Source organism: Peromyscus leucopus, chromosome 20 (assembly GCF_004664715.2).
Source record: "Peromyscus leucopus breed LL Stock chromosome 20, UCI_PerLeu_2.1, whole genome shotgun sequence".
NCBI classification, from domain to species: domain Eukaryota; kingdom Metazoa; phylum Chordata; class Mammalia; order Rodentia; family Cricetidae; genus Peromyscus; species Peromyscus leucopus.
In genome coordinates, this window is record NC_051080.1 from 15,438,413 (window position 1) to 15,461,646 (window position 23,234).

Here is a 23,234-nt window from a genome sequence, read left to right on the forward strand (position 1 = left end):
ATCATAGCAACAGGAAAAGCAACCAAAAGAGAAACCAAAACACCAGGATTGGAGCCAGGTTCTGTGTTTCCCATGCAGCCAAGAGCTTTTAAGCCTGAATGGGAATTCATTTCTAGTAATGATTCTTTTCCGTAAACTTTTTCAATTATGTGCATATGTCTAGGTGTCTATAGGGGGATATGTGCACATGAATGCCATTGGCAGAGGCTAGAAGAAGGTGCTGGATGGAACTGGAGTTAGAGGCAGTTGAGAACCATTGGATAATATATGCTGAAACTGAACACTGTAAGGGTAGCAAGCATTCTTAGCCCCTAAGGAACCTCTCTGGCCCCTATTAACAGTGTGTTTATACCTATGGAGATGAGGCTATTGGGATTTCATTAATGGTTCACTGTATCTATTAAACCTGAATGAAAGCTAATTTTCATTACTGATCTTTCTGTTTTGTTTCTGTATCTCACTGTCTCTTTGACTAGAGTGTGACTTTTCTTCATTCTCTTCATGTGGCCCGTAGCACTGGTGACTTTCAGGTCCAGCCACAGGAGGCTTCCTGGTGGTCATGGCCCCTTGACATGTAGCCAGAATTTGCTCAACTCTTGTGTTTGATCTTGTCATCTATGGCCAGTGGGCCTGTGGTCTCATTTTCTTGTTGTATCCGGGCAGGATTCAGGTACCACGGACATGGCAGGTTGTGGGCATGCTTCTCCTTTTGGCAAGAGTTATATAATGAAAGATGGGGAGGAAACTTCTGTGATGCATCAGGCTTGGAGTGTTTGTAATATGAAGGTTTTAAACTCAGATTGGTTGACTCCTGTATTAGAGTATTCTTTTTACCTTCTATTTGTATTTTCCAAGGGATTTGACTATTATTTTTAAAAGGTTTATTTATTTATTATGTATACAGTGTTCTGCCTGCATGTATGCTTGCATGTTAGAAGAGGATGCCAGATCTCATTACAGATGGTTGTGAGCCGCCATGTGGGTGCTGGGAATTGAACTCAGCACCTCTAGAAGAGCAGCCAGTGTTCTTAACCTCAGAGCCATGGGATGTGGCTATTTTATCTAAATTTCAAGTTGATTACCATGAAGTTCATAGTCACCTCTGTCAGTATCAAACATAGCCCTTACCTCAGAGGGACAGGAGATAGTTTATTCTGGAGCCAAATGTGAGTGACCATGGACTGGGATATAGATTTAACTTAACTCAAATTCCATGATCCTCAGTGGAAGCAGTTGTATGAAAGACTACTAGTTACAAAACAAAGACAGTCCTAGATTGAGGCGTCGGGCTGTGGGTAGGCAGATGACAGACAGTAAAGCGGGGAGAACTCGGCCACAGGTTTCAAATGACACCTGATGATATTTTTAGATTTGGATTGATGGAGGCTAGTGGTCTGCTAAGAACATATTTTAAAGGTTTGGTAATCACAAGGATGTTAGGTCAGATACATGTGGGCAACAAATGGCATTCCAAGGACTAAAAATAGCCCAAGATAATTAGGCTCTGGTCTGCAACTTTTTAACTCTTAACTCTCCATATCTCTAAGTCCAGTCATTTGGCTTTGTAGAACCTCTAACACAGGTTCAGTCCCCGCCCCCACCCCTCCTCTCTGTCTTCGGGGAACTTTAACTCACACCTCTTAGTTTTTAAATATCTAAGGAATTCTCCTGCCCTGTTGTTACTTTGTATGCCTTTCATCTTTTTGCAAAAGAAGATTTATTTTTAATGATAGCTGTGGGTTGGTATGTGCTCATGAATGTAGGTTCCAGCAGAGGCCAGAGTAGCTGAAGTATCAGGCAATTGTGAGCCATCTGACGTGGGTACTAGGAACCAAACTTAGATCCTCTCCAAGAGCAGTATGTGCTCTTAACCCCTGAACTCTCTCTCTACCCACTTCCCATCTTCTTAATTAACAAATATCACCAATGAGTTATGAATTTTACCAGTCTTAAGCCTTTGGCTTGGTCAATCTGATTTAATGTATTGAAAATATTTCGTTAATGTCCATCCCCTTTAATAGTTTCTTTGAGATTACATTTTACTGTGTTCTTCCCAGCTTGCTGAGATATATGCTTAAATCGTTGTGTTTTGTTTGGTTTTGGTTCCTGAAGACAGTGTCTTATGTATCTCACCTGCCTTGGAACTCCTGTGGCCAAGATTGCATTTCAACTCCATATTTTCCAGCAATTCCAACTCCCAAGGGTTGGGATTACAGACGTGTGACACCACACCCAGCTATGAATCAATGCTTTTAGCCTTTATTATTTTCTAATTAGGTGTATTTACAACTTGGAACTTCTTTTTTTTTTTTAACGTGTTCTTTATCTTATGTGTATTGATGTTCTGTCTGCATGTCTGTGTGAGTGAAGCATTAATATAATTAATCTTTATCAATAAAAAATTGGGAGTCAAATATTAGGGTAAGAACCTGAAAGATCAGAGTACAGGGAACAGCTGCCAGCTCTCCCTACCTCTCGGATTCCTCTGACCAAAAGGGGTCCAAGAGCCTCTCTTGGCCCCGCCTTACTACTTCCTGTCTCCTCTCTGTCTCCAGTCCTCCAAACCTCTCTGGTTAATTTGGTCAGCTAGTGGCTGGCCCCACCCTGACACCAAGCAAACTTTATTTGTCAGAATACAGTCAAAATATCACACAACATGTGAGAATGTGGAATCCTCTGGAGCCGGAGTTACAGAGAGTTGTGAGCTGCCATGCAGGTGCTGGGAATTGAACCCCGGGGCCTTGGGAAGAACAGCCACGCCATGTGGGTACTGGAAATTGAACCTGGGTTCTTTGGAAGAGCAGTGCTCTTAACCACTGAGCCATCTCTCTCTCCAGCCCTGGAGAGATTTCTTTGTTCATAAAATTTCTTTGTAGACACAGCTTTAATAGATTTAAAACTTGGTGTTTTAGTTGTCTTTGGTTAACCAGGTAAAAGACTTCACATCCTGAATTTTTTTCCTTACCCACTGGTTATTAAGAAGTACATTTGCTAATCTACACATATTCAGTAGTTTTCTGATATTTTTTTAAGGGTTTTTTTTTTTTTTTTTTTTAGGTTTTCGAGGCAGGGTTTCTCTGTGTAGCTTTGTGCCTTTCCTGGAACTCACTCTGTAGCCACCATTGCCCAGCTGTTGTTTTCTGTTATTTTTATACTGATTTCTGACTTAATTGCTCTGTGGCCAGGAGAATTGTTATGACTTCCAAACCCTTTGAAATTAGCCTAGAGTTTCTTTAATGACTATTCTAGAATAATAATGAATGTGTCAGTCTGTGACAGATTCTGGGCTTTGACAGTAGCTTGGTGTCTTGATCAAGATCTCAGGCTGGCTGTGCTGACTTCCAGAAGAGGTTAGCCCCCCCCCCCCCCCGGCGCCCCAGAGATTGACTGATTCTTCATCAGAGTCACTGATTTAGGACCTCAGTGATATTTTCAAAACCCTGTCACATCTGTGGGATGATGCCAATGACTGTGGTTTGATGTCCTGTCACCTTGCTGGTTTGAGTCCAGGGAGGTGTCCTGCTGGTCGTGTGTGTTCCCACTGGCCTCTTTGTTCATTCCGTCCGCTGCTGAAAGCCACACACTAACTCTGTGACTACAGACTTAGTGGTTTCTTCTTGTTTGATAACCTCCGCTCCTTGCATTTGGAGACATTAGTATTTGACCATCTTTACGGACTTGCTCTCCTCACACCCCTTCCTACGCACCCCTGTCCCCTATTCTGGTCTTCACTTTTATAGGGGTCTTTTGCCAGCTCTGGTGAGGGCTTGTCTACATGGAGTCCATCACTCTATACCTTTTTGTGTCCAAGTGGTGTATTTGTAAATATTGCTCCCAGTCTATGGTTTGCCTTTTCATTTTCTTAATGAAGCAGAACATTTTATTTTTTGTGCTACGTATGCTTGTGTCCACATTCATGTGCACATAATACATGTGCAAAGGCCAGAGTTCGACCTTGGTATCACTCCTCAGGAGTCATCCACCTTGTTTTGAGGCAAGGTCTGTCCCTGGGACTTGGGGCTCACTTGATAGGTTAGACAAGCTGGCCAGCAAGCCCCATGGATCCCCTTGTCTCCCGCTTTCCAGTGGAATTGCAAATGCATGGACACTGTGCATAACTTTATATTATGTCATGGCTGCTCATGGGACTCACATTCTCATGCTTGCCAGGGAAGCACTTTACCAATTGAACTACAGCCCCAGCCCCCGAACATTCTACTTTTGACAGTTCCAAACTTACCAAGCCCGACTTTTATTTTCTGTGTGTGCCATCTGAGAATTTTTGCCTAGGTGAGGTTGTGATGATTTTCCTCCTGCTAGGAGTTTTGTGTGGCTTTCACATGCTTCAGAATGAATTCAGGTGGCAGATAGGACTTGCCCTTTCTGCATGGACATACAGTTCTTAGCCCTCACCCCCCCCCCCCAGTTGCTTTGTGCTTTAGTTGAAGTCCATGTCTCTGGTACCTGTGGATTTAGGATGAAGAGAGCCATGGGAAGATCAGGTAGACAGGATGGAACTGATGTTTCCTGAAGCTCCTTGGGGGGTCCAAGGCACTGGGGGTCAGAGTAGTCTGGGAGGAATCTGTACATTTCGGGGAAACAGTAGAAATGTACTATGAAGACTCTACATTTAGCCAGATGTGGTGGCATCTGCTTTTAATCCCAGAACTTGGGAGGCAGAGGCAGGTGGATCTCTGTGAGTTCGAGGTCAGCCTGGTCTACAAAGTGAGTTCCAGGACAGACACAGCTGTTATACAGAGAAACCCTGTCTTGAAACACACACACACACACACACACACACACACACACACACACACCTCCACAATGAGGGGTACGGGGAAGGGAATGCTGGTCAGCCAAGGGCCTGTGCTGCCTGAAGGGAAGACTCAGTGTACCCTGCAGGCGTGGGTTCCTATGGGAACCCAGCAGATACTGGGAGGCAGAGACTAGAGAGGCCCAGGGCACTGCAGTGTCTGGTGTGTGCCGACGGGAATGATTGGCATCGGAAGGTTGCCACGGGAGAAGCTGGTGTCAGGGAGGCCATCCAGAGAAGAGGGAGACACTGGGGGGGGGGGCTTTCCTCCAGGTAGGAGGGAGGATAGCCACTGAATAAAAGCCATGGACTCAGGTGGAGATAGTGGGAGGCTGTATGTGCTCTCACCGCACATATCTAGAGAGGATCAAGACTACCCAGTGCAGGACAGGTATGGCGGTGCACACCTTTAGTCCCAGCACTCGGGAGGCAGAGACAGGTGCATCTCTGAGATTTTGAGGCCAGTCTGGCCTACATAGTAACTTCCAGGACAACCAGGGAGGGCTATATAGAGGGACTGTGTCTAAAAATCAAACAAACAAACAAACAAACAGACTACCCAATGCCAGAGTGGCCTGGGGCAGGCAGAGCGGGGGAGAGCACTTGGGGTGGAGGTGGGCCAAAGACTCTCAAAAGGTAGCAGGGGCATAGAAGGCTGAGAACTACAGAGGGCGGGCAGGGCGGGCAGAGGCCATGGAACTTGAGGAGAGTGGAGGACAGGCAGACACTGAGTGGGCAGAGGCAGGTGGAGATGAGGCCTCCCTGTGCGTCCGCGGTCAGGCTGGAGTGATGTTCTGATCCACCCGTCCTTTCCTTTGCCTTGATGTCTGTTTCTCTTTTGCAGAATTAAAACAAGGAATTCCCCAAGATTTGTCTTCTTCCCCCAAATTAGACAGATACAAAATAGCAAGACAATTAACAGAAAAAGCCATCAAGGTAAATGGGTTTGGGGACTCAGGGGTGGGGGTAGTGTTTTTAAAAAAAAAACGGGAAATTATTTTGGAATTTTATTTGTATATTGGCCTGACTGGATGACTTCCTCCCATATGGAGATGATGCCAATATCACTTTTGACTTCGTCTGAGTGTTTGTATAGCCTCTGTTGCCAGCTTCTTGTGCCCTGTGAACTTAGACTGGCATGTGTGGGTGGTGGGCATTCAGATGATGTTCCCACTGAAAGGCAATTTGGTGAGGTCCTCTGACCCATATATCTCCTATAGGTACCAGGACTTAGCTCCAGGTATCTCCTGAACATGCTCCTGGGTAGGGTCAGATCTTCCAGTGGGACAAGGTTAGGTGTGTTGCCTAGCAACACAAACTTAGCCATAGAAAACAGCGCCACCGTGGCCACCTAAAGCCATGTCAATGTCTGTGGGCCATGTTGCCACCAAGGACCACGATGGTGTCTGTGGTCCTTGCTGCGGCCGGTGGCCATGTTGAGGTCCATGGTCTGTCCTGCAGCTGGAGGCCATGCCGATGCCCATAGTCTGTGCTCCTGCTAGAAGTCATGTTGATGTTTGTGGTCTGTGCTGCCACCAGAGACCATGCTGAGGTCCATGGCCACACACTGATGCCAGGAGTCACATGGATGTCCACGATCCATGCTCCCATTGACTGTAAAGGGCAAGGAAGCAACTTTTGTAGCATTATCAATGACTACAGACTCACAGTTGAGAAAGAGGGACATAGAAGATTTCTGTGAGGACCCCTACCCCACACCCAACCCCCTAAAAAAAAAGGGACAGCCTAGACAGGAAGCCATTGAAGAGAACTCTTAAAAATTGTGATAAGGATGCTGAAGTGTAGCTCTCCGCAACTGATGGTTTCTGGTGGGGGTGGGAAAGGACTCAGTTTTCTTTAAGGGGCTGGCCGCTGGAAGTTTGACCATACTCCAGTGAGTATATAGGCAACACAAATTGGACTTGTTTTTCTTGAGGGTCTCAAGGGTGGGGGCGGACCTGGGAGGACTGGGAAGTGAGTGTGATGGGTGCATTATGTGAAATTCCCAAATGATCAATAAAATATTATGTTGGGGAAAAGTAAATAAATAAAATTACCTTTGACCCATATGGGATGCAGAACACACACACACACACACACACACACACACACACACACACACACACCAACAAAACCAACCCAGCACTACAGTGTGACAGGGTCTAGGCTCAGCTTGTCTCTGTGATGGAATCTGAGCTGAGCTTGTGTTTCTGTCTTGAGTCTCTGTGATAAGGTCTGAATTATCTCTGTTTGTGATGGGCTCTGGGCTCAACTTATCTCTGTTTGCATCTCTGTGACAGATCCTGGGCTTTGACAGTAGCTTGTTGTCCTGACCTCAGGACAAGATCTTGTTGTCAAGATCTCAGGCTGGCTGTGCTGACTTCCCGAGTGGCTCTGATTTCAGCTCTTTGAGAGTCAGCAGAATCCCTCCCCTGTGGTGTTTTAACAGCCAATCAGTGGGAGACATTCTGAGCTTCAAGTCTCTGTTAGGGACTCCCTGATGAAGTTAGGTCCCCCCAGAGACTGACTGCTTTTTCATCAGAGTCACTGATTTAGGACTTCAGTGACATTTGCAAAACCCTGTCACATCTGTGGGACGATGCCAGTGATTGTGGTTTGATGTCCTTCACCTTGCTGGTTAGAGCCCAGGGAGGGTGTCCTGCATTCATGATCTATCAGGTCTCTCTGTCTGCTGCAGGACTCCAGTGGCCCTGGGGCTGGTCCTCCTGCCTGACCCCAGCTGGCTCTACTCATCCCTGAGTCTGCTAGTGACTGAGTATAGGCCATGTCCCTGCCTTCACCTAGCAGGTGGCTTGGGGTGCCCACATGAATATCAGCTTCTTTTCTGTGGCTACATAAAATACCTGCAGCTTGGTGCTTTATTAAGAAAAAACAAGAAATTTATTTGCCACCCAGCTTTAAGGGCCAAACGCCAGAGCTTGAGTGGCTCCCCCTGTTTGGCTGTGTCGCCTAAGTGGCAGATGGCATCATCGTAGGCATGCGTGCGTGTGGGAGGGAAAACACATTTGATAGAGGAGACCAGAGGGAGGCGGGGACTTGGCTCACTCTTCTACAACTGCCCACTGTGTGAGAGATGGCTCACATTTAGGGCACATCCCCACTCTACCCCCATGTGGTGACCTTGCCTCAAGCACGCGAGCCTGTTGGGGACAAGTCAGGATCAAGTCCTACTAATGGCAAGTCCTTCCCTGACGACCTTGTCCTCTGCCAGGAAGACCGAGGTAGTACAGCTTAGTCCTCCCACCAGCCACCCACCTGCTCATCCACATGCAGCTAATCATCTCTGAAGTGATGACTCAGGATTCCAGCAGCTTCTGAGCCGGCTCTGCCCCTTCCTCAGTTACTCATTAGTTTCTCCCTTTCTGCCATGTCTACCTCAGGCAACCACAGCTTCAATAAATATGAGGCGCACTCTCTTGCTCTAGTGTTTCTTTTGCTGTGATAAGACCCCATGACTAAAAACAACTTGGAGAGGAAAGGGTTTACCTCGTGTTCCAGGCTTTGTAGTCCACCATGTAGGTAAGTCAGGGCAGGGAACTCAAAGCAGGAACCTGGAGGCAGGTACTGAAGCAGAGGCATACTCCTCATTGGCTTGCTCCTATGGCTTGCTCAGCCTGCTTTCTTATACAACTCAGGACCACCTACCAAAGAGTAGCACCACCTACCATGGGCTGGACCCTCCCACATCTGTTGTCAATCAAGAGAACACCTCCATGGGCCGGCCCACAGGCCAATCTGGTAGGGGCATTTTCTTAATGGAGGTTCCTCTTCCCAAATGACTCTAGCTTGTGAAAGGTGACATGAAACCAGCCAGGACTCTCGTGTCTGTGTAAAAGAGAGGCACATGGGGAGTCTGTCGGTTACTCTCTAGACCTGTAGACATTGCATAGCTGTGTATTCCACCTTTATTCCAAGTCCAGAAATCCTGAGTGGGGGCCACTAAGACAGCTGCTCAGGAAGTATTGGCTTGCTCGGTTGTGTTTTGGCCTCCTTTTTGTGTCTTGAGTGTGTGAAGGAGTGTGCAAAAATGACCACCTCTGTAATCCTGACCCAACGATAAATACCCATAAACAGCAGCTGTGGAGTCCCAGCATGTGCACACACATGTACACACAAGCACTCACCCACGCCCTTCTGATTGCTGAAGACATTCCTGTGCTCTCTGGGCAAAGCATGCTGTCTTCCCATGGTGTAGCCTGTTCCGCTGTCCTTTGAAAACTCATCTCAGGTTGACTCAATTCCCTCGTTGCTGAGTGCTTCAGTCAAAACACTGCTGTTTTTAGGAAAAGAAGATTTTCTCCATCTATGGACACTACCCTGTCATCCGAGCCACATTGCGAAGAAAGGGCTGGGTGGAGAAGAAGTTTCATTTCTTGCCCAAAGTTCTTCAAAATGTTGAAGGCGAAGGTAAAGGGCACATGGGTGGAGTATCAGACTTGCCTTGTCCCATGTTGGGTTTTGTATATATGACCAATAAGTCTGCCATCCTAGGTGTGGTGATTCCACATACTCACTGGCATCTATCTGTCTTCATGTCTCCACCACCCTCCCAAACTCACACATGCCAGGCAGCCACACTCCTACCATAGTACGTTGCTATTAAGTGTCCCCATGTCTACACTCAACCCTAGCTGTTCTTCCTCTAGCTCCTTTCTCCACCAAGGCCATTCCTCAAGTTCCCATAATTCAAGCTGGTCCTCTCCAGACTCATGCCATAGCATCTACTGAGGGTCATAACCTGCAGCACCCCCTCAATCCTGACCTATCATAGCCTACGTGGGATGCTGCACAGGATGCTGGAGGGAATGGGCATAGGTAATCTCTATAGCATAGCCCTCAAAGATTACCTGCTGCCCCAGGGGAAGCCTCTCTTGGGAACTTCTAGTAGACAAGTGGTCATCCATCCATAGCAGGACCCCAACACTACAGGGAGTCTGGTGAGGGACTTGAATACAGTGGCAGCAATGTCTCTCTGTGTTTTACTTGCAGATAATAAAAATGCAGAGACCAAAGAAAATCAAGAAGTACCCTTGGAAAGATTAGATGATATCCATGATGTGATGGTAGGCCCTGTGGCCTGGTATTGGGATATGCCATGGCCTTTCTAAGGCAGAGCACACTAGAGAGAGGGCGGAGTGAGACTCCTGAGTGGGAACATTGGGCATCTGGCTTCCCTGTATCCTGTTTCTAGCTTCTGCGTCCCACACTGACTAGCATGAGCAAAGACCTGTGTGACTGTGGACAATGAGGTGCTGAGCGGTTGTCGGGGGGTGGGGGTCTATACATTACAGGTTGGAGGCAGAAGGGGCCTTGCCAGTGAACATGGGGTCTCCAGTAATGCAGCAGCTGTACCCATGTCAGCCCTAGCCTGACTTCTCCAAAGCTCTACTGTATCTTCTATAAAGAGGACAGAAAGGTTACTCCCAGAGAGGAAGGCTTTGCCACACATGTAATTTACAAGATCAGAGATGCAGAATGTCTGTGTGTGAGGGCTCATAGATCAGTGCTTAGATGGATGGATGGATGGATGGATGGATGGATGGATGGATGGATGGATGGATGGATAGATAGATAGATAGATAGATAGATAGATAGATAGATAGACAGATAGACAGACAGATAGACAGGATTGGCAGAGAATTAGCTCACAGGTGGTCAGTAAACACATTAGGTTTATGGAGCTAATTCCCTTTTTTCTTTCTTTCTTTCTTTTTTTTTTTTTTTTTTTTTCTGAGACAGGGTTTCTCTGTGTAGTTTTGGTGCCTGTCCTGGATCTCACTGTTTAGACCAGGCTGGCCTCAAACTCACAGAGATCCTCCTGGCTCTGCCTCCCTAGTGCTAGGATTAAAGGTGTGTGCCACCACTGCCCGGCGCTAATTCCATTTTTATAGCTGGCTGTGCACTTAGTCTAATTTATTCTGCTGTGAGTACCAGAATCTGGGACCTTCCCCTGTTCCGTCCAGTGGAAGAAAGCTGCCTCCTAGAAGGTGCTTCCTAGGGGTTCTGGGAGCAAACTTCCTCTGGAACACACTCCTGGGTCCCAGAGCACCACATTCACCTCCAGTCAGCAGATTAGCACATCTCTAAGTCCCACGTAGATACCAGGATAGGAAGAGTTCAAGTTCATCTTCAGCCCCAAGTAGAGAAAAAAGCAGCTGGCTTCTGGGCAGCAGAAACCCCATGTGGCTGGGGTTGTCCCCATCCCAACACGTGTAGCCCTCAAGAGTCATGTAACCTCGGCTAAAATGGAACCTTCAGCCATAATAATCAGAGTATAGTCTCGCTTCTGTCCACCCCCCTCAGCTCTCAGCTGTGTCCCAGCACCTCAAAGGACTAGATCTCTGAATGCTGGATGTTGATAAGAGGGCTCTTCTTGCCAGTCCAGGTTGGTAAAGAACGAGATGCCATACCTCCTCTGGACTATCAAGAGGGACGTTGTGGACTATCACAGCCTGACCTGTGACCAGATGCTGAACCACTATGGGAAGACAGCATCGTTTACCACCAAGGTGGATGGGAGGGCCTGGGGCTTAGTCAGAGTGGGTGGGCCATCCCCAACTGGGAGAACCAGAGGGACTGTGCAGATTTTGGCTCCTCCCCCAAACACCCACCGCCTCCTGTCCCATATGCCCACCTGCTCCCTGTTCTTCCCTCTCTGGGTACTCTCAGTGCCATGGAAGCCCCCTTCCTAGGGAACATGGGTCAAGTCAACCATGGGTCCCCAGTGGAGTTCACTTTGTGTGTAAGGCGGCCCACTGAGGTTCCCAATGCACTATTCTCTCTGGAGATTGGACTGTGTTTGAACATGAGGAGCCTGCCTTGGTACGTCCAGGCCAACCCCAACACCTTCTTCCCACGTTGCTATGGCCTCTGCACTGAGAGCGAGAAGCAGGAATTCTTGGGTGAGTGACCAGCGGCTTTCTGAGGTACCACACCACACTTCCCTAGGGCCATGACGACAATCTCTGGTCCACTTAGTAAGGGCCAGCCCAGACATAGGCAATGTTGGCAGTGTGGAAGGAGGCACCTGAGGCTGACAGAAGCTGTAGCCCTTAAGTATTCAGATCTTGGCTCTGAGGGAGCACAGGAGGCCTCCAGCAGCACGGGCTCAGAGCATCACCACCGACTTCCAATCTCTGTGTGGACCCCCTGCTGCTCAGAGCCTGGGCTCACCTCCAGCCTAGGTCTGCAGAATGCACAGCTATGTTGCTCTGCTTATGTGCTGGGTGAGTGCAAGCAAGACCCCTTCAGTAGAGGAGGGCTACATTCTAGATGGTCTAGATGGGTCTGGTCCAGAGAGACCCCTTAGATACCTCAAAGGGTCCCAGCACTGTAGCCAGGGGACTCCTGGGAATATCCCTCTGGTCTCTGAGGTGTTGTGAGGCAGTGACAACAGAGAATGGAGGAGGAGAAGGGGAGAGCGGTGGCTGGGAGGAGGAGCTGTCGGGACTGGGTGTGGACAGGTGGGTGAACAGCTGGGGGAAAGTATGGAAGCACCTGTTGAAGGTGGCAGGGAGACCCATGTGGCATGCTCTGCTGCCTCTCTGCTCTGGGTGGGCAGTGGGAGCGAGGCCTTGGTGTCCTTCCAGATGACTTTCGACGCACAGTGGCTTCCAGCATCCTCAAATGGGTAGTCAGCCACCAGAATTACTACTGTAAAATCAAGGGCAAGAGTAAGAAGGAGGAGGCCAAAAACGAAGAGCCCAGCCCCCAAAAAGGTATGCGGCTTTTGCGCCTAATGGGGTGGGGTGTCTGGTCAACAGTATAGGTCTTTTTCTGGTGAGGCAGAGTCTCTCTGGTTGATGGACAGGTTGGGCATTGTTGCTTGGGTGTTCAACCAGGCGTAGAGAAGAGACACTGATGCTTCTGGCTCTTCTCTGAGTCTCATAGCCACACAGCAGATACTTTTAGTTTTAGAATTTTAGTGGTAAGCTTACCAATGATCTCTTTGTGGATCATGCCTTTAGTATCGTATCTAAAGCAGACAACAGAAAGCTCAAGATTCCCCTGCGTTTCTTCTATGTTTTTCATCTGAGAGTCTTGTGGCTTCTCATCTTCCAGATAGACTTATTATCCTTTTGGAACTTTCTTGAAGTTGAGATCTGTATCTAGATTTGGTTTTGCTTTGTTATTTTTCTTTAAGGATTTATTTTTTTACTATTTTTATTTTATTTTATTTTATTTTATTTTTTGGTTTTTTGAGACAGGGTTTCTCCGTGTAGTTTTGCGCCTTTCCTGGAACTCACTTTGTAGACCAGACTGGCCTCGAACTCACAGAGATCCTCCTGCCTCTGCCTCCCAAGTGCTGGGATTAAAGGCATGTGCCACCACCGCCCGACTATTTTTATTATTTTTAAGTGTGTGTATGGTGTGTGTGTGTGTGTGTGTGTGTGTGTGTGTGTGTGTGTGTACACGTACATGGGTGCAGGTGCCCACAGAGGCTAGAAGTGCTCCTGTGCTTCTCTGATCTGGAGCTGAAGTTACAGGCAGCTATGAGTCTCCTGACACAGGTTCTGGTAGCCAAACTCTGGTCCTCTTCAAGAGCAATATAGGCCCTAAACCACTAAGCCATTTTTCCAGCACTGCCCATCACTACGTTCACTTTTTTGCCCCATCGGTGTCCTGCACCATTAGTGGAGCAGACATCTTTACTGCGTTGCTTAATTCCTTTGTATTCACGTACGAGTTGACCAGATCTGTGCGTGTCTTCTTCAGGAAGGGGCTCCATTCTATTCCATAATCCATAATCTTACAGCAACACCGTAGTGTTTCAATTACTGCAGATGTTAGTTGAGTTTTGAGTCCTCCAACTTTGTTCTTCGCCTTTGGTACATAATGAGCAATCTGGTCTTAGACTTTAGAACCCACTTGTCAACATTCTCAAAGTATCTTTCTGTGATTTGTGATCGTGCTTAGACAAGGTCAGGGAGAATGGACATTTTCACACTGGGTCTTTTCTGATTGTTTACTTAATAACTCTCTTCAATATCATTTATAAGAGTTTGAAGGTTTCCTCATATAGGTCTTATGCTTATGTATTTTTTCTTAAATAGATTTATTTTTATTTAAGAATTATATTTTCGCCGGGCGGTGGTGGCGCACACCTTTAATCCCAGCACTCGGGAGGCAGAGTCAGGCAGATCTCTGTGAGTTCGAGGCCAGCCTGGGCTACCAAGTGAGTCCCAGGAAAGGTGCAAAGCTACACAGAGAAACCCTGTCTCGAAAAACCAAAAAAAAAAAAAAAAAAAGAATTATATTTTCAGCCTGGCAATGGTGGTGCACGCCTTTAATCCCAGCACTTGGGAGATAGACGCAGGTGGATATCTCTTGAATTCAAGACCAGCCAGTTCTACAGAGTGAGTTCCAGAACAGCCAGGGCTACACAGAGAAACCCTGTCTCAAACACACACACACACACACACACACACACACACACACACACACACACACGTCTAATGTAAATGGAAATTTTTTAAATTTCAAATTCCAGTTGTTCACTACATAGGAAAGTGACAGATTATAGCCACATGTACTTCCAGGATTCTGTTAAATCTTTTGTATTTTTCTACAAAGATGGTCCTATTGTCTGTGACTAAAGACAATCTTGTTCCTTTCCAATCTCTGTTCATTTTATTTCTTTTTCTTGTCTTATTGCATTGTCTACTACAATGCTGAAAAACAGTGATGAGGGGGTGTCTATAGTGATGTCCCCTCTTTCAATTCCAATATTAGTAATTTGTGTCTTCTCTCTTTTTCTTAACCTAGCTAGGGATTAGTTCATTGTATTGTTCTTTTAAAAAAAATCTAAATTTAGGGCTTGTCTTAGTTAGAACTTCTGTCTTAGTTGGAGTTTCTATTGCTGTAAAGAGACACCATGATCACAGCAACTCTTATACATGAAAACATTTAATTGGGGTGCCTCGCTTACATTTCAGAGGTTCAGTCCATCATCATCATGATGGGACATGGTGGCATACAGGCAGACATGGTACTAGAGAAGTAGCTGAGAGTCCTATATCTTACAGGCAACAAGAAGTGGTCTGAGTATCACACTGAGTGAAGCTTGAACATATATGAGATCTTAAAGCCCACCTCCACAGTGATATGCTTCCTCCAACAAGGATATCTACTCCAATAAAGCCACACCTCCTAATAGTGCCACTCCCTTTGGGGGCTATTTTCTTTCATACCACCACAGTTTTTGTTGCTATGAAGAGACTCCATGACCACTGCAACTCTTATAAAGGAAAGCATCTAATTGGGACTGGCTTACAGTTCAGAGATTTAGTCCATTATCTTCACGGTGGTATGCACTGTGGTGTACAGGCAGGCATGGTGCTGGAGAAGTAGCTAAGAGTTCTACACTGGATCTGAAGGCAGCAGGAAGTAACAGTGCCACATTGGGCCTGGCATGAGCATCTGAGACCTCAAAGCCTGCCCCTAGTAATACACTTCCTCCAAAAAGCCACACCTGTTCCAACAAGGCCACACCTCCTAATAGTACCACTCCCTATGAGCCTATGAGGGCCATTTTATTTCAAAGCCACCACAGGGCTTATTAGTTTTTTCTATTGTTTTCCTGTTTTCACTTTCTACCCTAATTTTATTATTTATTTTCTTCAGTTTACTTTGAGTTTTTCTTTTTCTCACTTTCTGGCTAGATTTCTAATTTTATAAGAAGTCACTGATATAAATATTCTAAGTACTGCTCTGGGGCCACCTCAGAAATTTTGTAAGTTGTGATTCCATTTTCATCTAATTGAAGACAGTTTAAATTTTCTTATGTTTTTTTCTTTACCCTGTGTGTTATTACTACTATTATTGAGACAGACCCTCACTGTATAGCCCTGGCTATCCTGGATCTCACTCTGTAGACCAGCTCTTTTTCTTGATTTCTACTTGTAACCCCATCTTAGTTTCAGAGGGGACATGTTATGATTCAGAGGGGATGTGTCCTTTTGACTATGTTGACATGTGTTTTATGGCCAGACTGAGGTCTTTCTTGAGGACCATGAGTATGCTGCTGTTTGCAGATGTAGTAGCGTGTGACATCAGTTACATCCAGTTGACACATGGTGCTGTTGAGTTCTGCTGTCTTTACCTAGTCTCTACCTGCTGCCTCTTTCCCTCCCCCACTTCCCAGCCTAGCTTTGAACTCATCTAGATCTGACCACTTGTTCCTTCTCTCTCCTTTTTAAAATTTTTCCTTTTCTCTGTAGTGCTGTGGATTAAACCCAGGGCCTCACATATACTGGGCAAGTATCTTACCACTTACAGCCCAGGCCCTCATTAAATGTTGAGACAGAATCTTAGTTACTTAGGCTGATCTTGAGCTCACTCTGTAACCAGGCAAACCTTAAACTTGTGATCAGTCCACCTCGGCCTCTCGTGTAGCTGAGATGGCAGGCCTGAGCCATAGGTCCCTCCAGACCTGCCCATTTTTGGTATAGGGATATTGAAGACTCTATGATTGTGGTATATTTCAGTTTGTCTTTTGAGCTGTGCTAGCTTTGAAGCTCTGTTGTTAGGTATGTGTATATTAGTTACTGTTACATATTTCTGGAGAATTGACTCTTTTTCATTGTATAAAGCTCCTTTTATCCCTGATCATTCCCCTTGCTCTGTAGTCTGCTTTGCCTGATGATAACACAGCTTTTTGACTTTTCTTTTGATTGATGTTAGCATGGTGTATCTTCTCCTGTCTCTTTACTTCTAACTTAAGGAAGCTTTGTTTTCATGGAAGTTTCTTAGAGAAAATAGTTGTATCTTGTTTAATCTACCCTGGCCATCTTTTAACTGGTGTGTGTAGGCCATTGGTGTTGAAGGTGATTATTGATGGAGTTGGATGGTTACTATTTTCTCTGCATTTGTTTCTCTCTCTCTCTCTCTCTCTCTCTCTCTCTCTCTCTCTCTCTCTCTCTCTCTCTCTCCCTCTGTGTGTGTGTGTGTGTGTGTGTGTGTGTGTGTGTATGTGTGTGTGTGTGTTTTGATTGTTTCCTCTTCCACCATTTGTGACATTGCCTTTAGAGTTCATCCCCACAGCCAGGCTTTTCCTATTCCCATTCATCCCATGAAGGTTTCTATTCCAGTTAGTCATGATATTCTCTCTCTCTCTCTCTCTCTCTCTCTCTCTCTCTCTCTCTCTCTCTCTAATTTTGGGGACACTGGTTTTTGTCTTTGACCTCACTTCTTTGGAAGGTCAGAAACCGTTCGTTGTTTAGCTCAACTTTTGACTTAAAAGAGTACAGTCACACCTCCCACGCGTTGGAGCCGGAAGTGCCACGTTGGCTTTTGAATGGTTGGTTTACATTCTGTGAATTTCACATGCCCATTGTACTCTCTGAAACTGCCACCTAAACTTACTGCCCTTGGCTTCGCGGCATGCCCAGTGAGCCTGTGCCCATCACAGCACTCGCCAGTGCCGTGTCTCTACCAGCACTGCGCCTGGAGCCCCCTAACCATTCCACATCTGTGCTGCAATCTCGCTACCTCCCTGGGCAGCCTAGCCAGGAAGAGGTCTCAGCCTGCTGGCCACATTCTTGAGGCCACTTGCAGTCTGTACTTCCTGAGACTCAACAGTGGTCCTGAATCATGGGGTTGAGAAGGGGTAAGACATAGTGTAAAGGTTCAGGTGCCAGGACCCACCAATGCCCCCAGTGCATGTGGTGCAGGAGGCTCTGTAGCAATAGGAATTGGCCATCAAGGCAGCTCAAAGTGCTCACAGGTATCAGAGCAGCACAGGTCTGGTCGCAGAGTGCGTGAGCAGAAAGCATGCGTTTTTGTGGCACTTGAAAAGTACTGTCTCCTCTCTACCATGACATCCAAGTCCAGTTTCAGAGTACGAGCTCCGGGTGGCAGGAGTGATGATGCTGTACAGTGGGTTTGACAAGACTCTCCCAAGGGAGAGGTGGTAGGAATGGGAGGCAGCCTCTGTGCCCTGGGGGGGGGGGTTCCACTCGGTGCCCGTGCTCTGAATTCCAGATCCTGATAATACTGACCTCAAGTTCCAAGGCCTCTCAGGACAGCTTGTGGACACAGCCTGCAAGGTGTGCCAGGCCTACCTGGGCCAGCTGGAGCATGAGGACATCGACGCATCAGAGACCAGCACTGATGCCTTGTCTGAGGAAGAGTGGAATGATCTGACCAAGCAGTACTACTTACTGGTTCAGTAAGACGCTACCCCACTGCCTTGACTCCAGAGGTGTCCCTGTGTGCACACACTGGGATGCGTGTCTGGGTGCTGGAGCACCTGTTTGGGTGTTGAGGGCACTTGCCTTGATGTGGGGGATGTTTATCAGGAGTCTGGGCATCTGTCTAGACACTAGGGTGCTTATCTACCTTCTGAAGCACCTATCTGAGGTAGGCATGCCTCCTGAGTCTTGGGGTACCTTGAGATGTTAGAGCACCTGCCCTGAGTATCAGGGGTGCCTGTTGGCTGCTGGGGTACCAAAACCTTCTGTTATTTGTTTAAAAATATGACACCTCCTGTGGGTGTCTTTGGGGGATACCATCTCATTTTGTGCCTTCCCAGTTCCTTTCATGCTTGATCTCACTTGGACCCACAATATCCCGGGTAAGTTTGTCCTGCTCAGGGCCTGGCAGGCTCTGATGAGTGATGATGGGCAGAAGTGCTTCCCAGGCCTTCAGACTGCCCAGGATGCTGGTCACCCCTCAGCACCAAGGCCCACATAATGACGCTACCTTCCCTACTTTCCTCGGCCTCCCACCCCCTATGGTGACCACCAGACACTCTAGGGGGACAGAATGGGGGGGGCAATGCTTGTTTCAAGGGTCTGTGGTAACTACCACATACTGCCCCAGGTATTTTCACCCTTTGGCCTGTCCTTTCCTCCATTTGATTATCCGTCTTCTTCCTCCTCTTCTCCCCTCTCCTTCCTCTTCTCTCCTTTCCCCTCTCTTTTCTGTTGACTTATGCCTGTCATCCCAGCACTCAGGAGGCTGAGGCAGGAAGGCCTTGAGGTCAGGGCAAGACGAGGCTCTGCACTGAGTCTGGGGCCAGCATGGGGTATATATAGCAAGACTCCGTTTATTTTTTTAAGCCAAACCTAAAAGTTACAATATAGGTTTGTTTGTTTTTTGTTTTTTTTTTTTTTGACAGGGTCTAGCACAAATCACTGCACCCAAAACCTTCTTTATGTTTTATGTCTCATTACTCATCTTTAATTAGCACTTTCACTGTTTCCCAAACAAATCACGACAGTGTGGCCTGGCTTACTTCCCCCCATTCCTGACACTTCTTGTCATTCATTTCTGTCTATCTTTGTTTAATTGACTTTTTTATTTATGTGTATGTGTGTGCCTGAATGAGTGTTCATTCAGGTGCATCAGGTGCCCACAGAGTCCCTAGACCTGGAGTTCCAGGTGATTGTGAGCCACCTGATATGGGTGCTAAGAACTAATCTGGGTCCTCCGCAAGGGCAGTAAGTGCTCTTAACATCTGAGCCATCTCTCCATCTTCTCTCTGCTTTTAAAGGGCCCGTGACATGCTTGAAATCAGTTACTTCCCTTTTTTTGTACATCAGTCATTTTGTTGTTCATCAAAAAAATCTCTTAATATATTTTCTAGCAATGACCTGTGAGAAAAAACTTCCTCCATTTTTTTTTAGTCTCAAAAAGATTAAAAATTTTCATTTTTAAGAGATATTTTCTCCAGGATAGAATTCTCAATTTGCTGTTGGAATGCTATTCTATCATATTCTGGCTCATGCTGTTTTGATTAGACGTTTTCTGCTGGAATCTCAGCCCTTCTGGAGAGAAGTAGTATCCTCTTCTCTGTCTGCCTAAAGATTTTTGTCTTTGGTTTTAGTAGTTTCAATAAGAAATATTTGTTATTTTTGTAGGAATGCTTTTCTTTGTATTTATCCTTGTTTGAGTTTGTGTGGCATCTTTTAACCATGGGTTGACATTTTTCCCCCAAATTCAGAGACTGGTCATTATTTCTACATCTGTTGCTTCTGCTTCATTCTTTCTGTCTTCTCTTCCTGGGACTCCCAAGTGCATGTGTGTTACGCTGTGTCCCATGTGTCTGTTACCTGGTCTTTTTCTTCGTGGTTGTCAGGAGAGTCCTTCTTCGTGGTTGTCATGTGTCTGTTCCTGACTATGTGCTGTGTACCATTGGTCTCTCTAACTAACACTCGTGCACGTTCACGACTCAATCCATCCAAGGAGGCACATGCTCTGTTTACTCCCCTTTTCAGGAGTTATCCTCATTCTCCCCCATATGAGCTGTTCTAGACATAGTTCCTTCCCAATCAAGTTGGCTGTATCTTTGTATTTATTAGGCACTAACAATTAACAGGAAAACAGTTGATAAAATGCTCTGCGTTGGCTTAAGAACTGTGTTTCTCAAAAAAGCATTGTAAAGAGGATGGAAGCAGAAGCTGCAAACTAGAGACAGACCCACTGTCCACACATCCAACGGAGGTTCCCATTTAGAAGCTACCGAATTAGCTACAATAAGTGAGAGAAGAGAAATTAACCAAATGAAATGCTCCGTTCGTGGAGTGCTTCTCTATCCAATGTGCAGCCCTGAGTTCCATCTCCAGCACCCACAGACACTGAAAGTGGAGGCCCATGCCTGTAGCCCCAAGCACTCAGGGGGTAGTAGTGGGAGGATCAGAAGTTCAAGGTCATCCTCATGTTCACAACAAGTTCAATGCTACCCTGGGCTCCATGAGATCCTGTCTTAAGAAAAAAAGAAAAAAGAACAGACACTTCATGAAAGACAAAACTCAGCTGTCTAATCAGACTAGATAAGTTCCCAGTATCAGAGCTTATCAGAACAACAGTAAACTCTTGGTAGTAGCTCCTATCATTCCAGAAGGACCTTGAACTCAAAGCTGGCCTGTGCTATATATGAGACTGTCTCAAAAGCTGAAAAAGGAAAAAGAAGCAACAAAAAACACCCATGATGGGACACCTCTGCACACCAGAATGGCCAGACTAAAGACTCGAAACACCAAGTGCTGGCCTAAGTCAGCAGCTCTAATGCAGTGCCCGTGTGAGCGCCAAGCTAAGCATTCTGGAAAAGCAAGAATTATACGACCTATGATGCAGCTCTTCCATCCCTGGAGAAATGGAAGCACCCAGCCTCAGAAAGACTCAGTCAGCCCAGACCTGGTCATGTCAGAGCAGGGGCTGCAAATGGCATAGCCATGAACCAATCTCCCAGTTGTGAGGCTAAAAGACACCCCTTTGGAGAGGGAGGGTATGGGGGGGAAGGCAGAGAAAGAGAGAGAGTGTAGGTCCCCTATCCCTGACCGTGGGTGTGAAGTTCAAGAAAGGCAGAGCCCGTCCCTGTGGCAGAAAGTGAGAATGATAACTAGCTACCGTCGACTGGGGTGTAATACTGGAGAACTTTCTGAGCAGCCCATGCTGTATGGATCTCGAGCTGGTGGTATCGACACAAGAGTGCACATGAGCAAAAATGATCAAACTTCGCTTTTTCTGTTAGGGCTTTCTATACCACATTTTCTTAAACCTCTACAAAAAAAAAAAAAAAAAAAAGAACCTGAGGCTTCACCACTGGGTGGCAGCATTGGGTTCCAGTGTGGTGTGGAGTGACCCTGTCAGGTGAGCAGGTTCTCTGGGGCTTTGCAGGGACTGTCCCTGATATTCACTATAGCCCGCTCAGAGTCTGGGGGGTGGGGAGTGGGGATGGTCCTTGTTAAGACTGACAGGTTCCCACATGAGTGTTCACAGGACCTGCAGGGACCCTGTCTGTTTTTCGGTCAGCACGAATATGTCCAGAATCTGAGCATTTTTCAAACGGGCCGGTCTCCTGCTCTGTTCTCGGCGATATCCTAACTTTTACGTCCTCTCATTATGTGGCAGAGGCGACATAATGTGGATGACATGGCATGGTATCACATGAGTCCAGTGCTGACTCACCCCTGAAAGTATGTCACCCCAGGACCTGGGCTCCAGTGTCCTGCAGACGTCATAGGGAGTTCCTTCCCACTGAACAGCAAAGCACTTGTCTTTCTGATCCCCGGGGGTGAAAGTATCCATGCCATCAGCAGATAATACCATTGCACTAGTCTGGCCCGTGCTTTTGGACCAGATTGTGTTATAGGGACACTGGGGGTCGTCTGTACCGGTTTGAGCCATGTACTGGTTATGGCAGAGCTGTCCTATCATTATGGAGTTGGTCAACACCTAACATCTGCAGAGGAGGCCCACATCCAGTAGAGCAGAGGAGTGGGCTCTGCTTGGTATCCGGCCAGCGAAGGCATGACCACACCATCCCATGCCGATCTGTTCCCTGCACCCAGGGGTGGAAACTGACACCAGGAAGACTGTGTTTCCTTGAAACTCCAACCCACACTCGAGGGATTTCCATTATTCACTTTTTCTTAGACGGCGCCCTCCTTCCCCAGCAGGTGGACAGAATATACGTGTCTCTTGTCCCCAGCCCTTGCTGTCACCTCTAGGGCTGCAGTCAGAATTGTGGCTCAGCTGCAGCCACGGGACAGTATGCAGGGAGCCTGCACTGAGCATTCCTCACTGTGCCTGGGTCTGCCCATGTAAGGAGGCTCCCACAGAACCCGAGAGGGCCTGTGGGTGTTGTGGTGGCTGTTTCTCTCCCAGGTGCCAGTAGTGTGCCCTCAAATTCTGAAAGCTGCTCAGACATCTCTACTGATCTCTGTCCTTACTCCCTGAGATTATGATGGCTTTCTGAGCTAGGCCTTTTCCTATGAGTCTGAAGTCACCAACAAGGGCATGGGATTAGGTTGACAGTCCAGGTCACAGGACCAAAAGCTGGCTGCTACTGTGGCACAGGTGAGTCTGCATGGCAGTTTGGCTTCCTTTATAAGGACCTTTCTGGCAACAACAGTGAAGGCAGTGTCTTGGCACAGGGACCCACCCATCTCTGGTTTTCCTTTGGTATAGGATTGGTGTCCTTGTCTGTACAGGCAGTACAGGTCCATGTGTCGGGGTTCTTCTCTTTCTTCCTTCCTTCATTTCTTCCTTCCTTCCTTCCTTTCTCTCTCTTTCTTTCCTTCTTTCTTCTTTTCTTTTTTTCTTTCATTTGTTCTTTCTTTTCCTTCCTTTTTTGAGACAGGGTCTCTCTGTTATGTAACTTTGACTGTCCTTGAAATTGCTATGTAAACCATGCAGGCCCAGAACTCACAAAGATCCCCCTGCCTCTGCCTCTGCCTCCAAGAGTACTGGGCTTAGAGGCACGCACCACCATGCCCAGCTAGGGTCCTTACTTCTTGACACACCCTGTCCAAGTACAAGCCTCTAAGGTCCATGACCCCAGGTGGTATCCTCAGTTGGTAGACATCCTCTGCTGTCTCTAACCCTTGTCAGATAGCCATCAGCCTGTCCTAGAGCAGAGGCACCCACCAATCACTGGGGCTGGCCGCTGTCTCTC

At 46.9% G+C, this 23,234-nt stretch overlaps 1 protein-coding gene across 3 annotated transcripts in view; it reads left to right on the forward strand.

Annotated features, from left to right (window-relative positions):
- The window catches only part of Ttll8 (tubulin tyrosine ligase like 8), a 47,738-nt gene that overhangs the window by 8,018 nt on the left and 16,486 nt on the right, over positions 1-23,234 (forward strand). For 2 of the 3 annotated variants that reach the window (XM_037197457.1, XM_028869134.2), the window contains exons 2-8: positions 5,658-5,749; positions 9,118-9,241; positions 9,824-9,897; positions 11,215-11,343; positions 11,622-11,736; positions 12,424-12,552; positions 17,816-18,002. In XM_037197457.1, coding sequence (XP_037053352.1) covers positions 5,658-5,749; positions 9,118-9,241; positions 9,824-9,897; positions 11,215-11,343; positions 11,622-11,736; positions 12,424-12,552; positions 17,816-18,002 — 850 coding nt within the window. Of the gene's footprint in view, positions 1-5,657; positions 5,750-9,117; positions 9,242-9,823; positions 9,898-11,214; positions 11,344-11,621; positions 11,737-12,423; positions 12,553-17,815; positions 18,003-23,234 lie in introns of those variants that run through there. The other variant, XM_037197458.1, reaches the window with a different exon arrangement.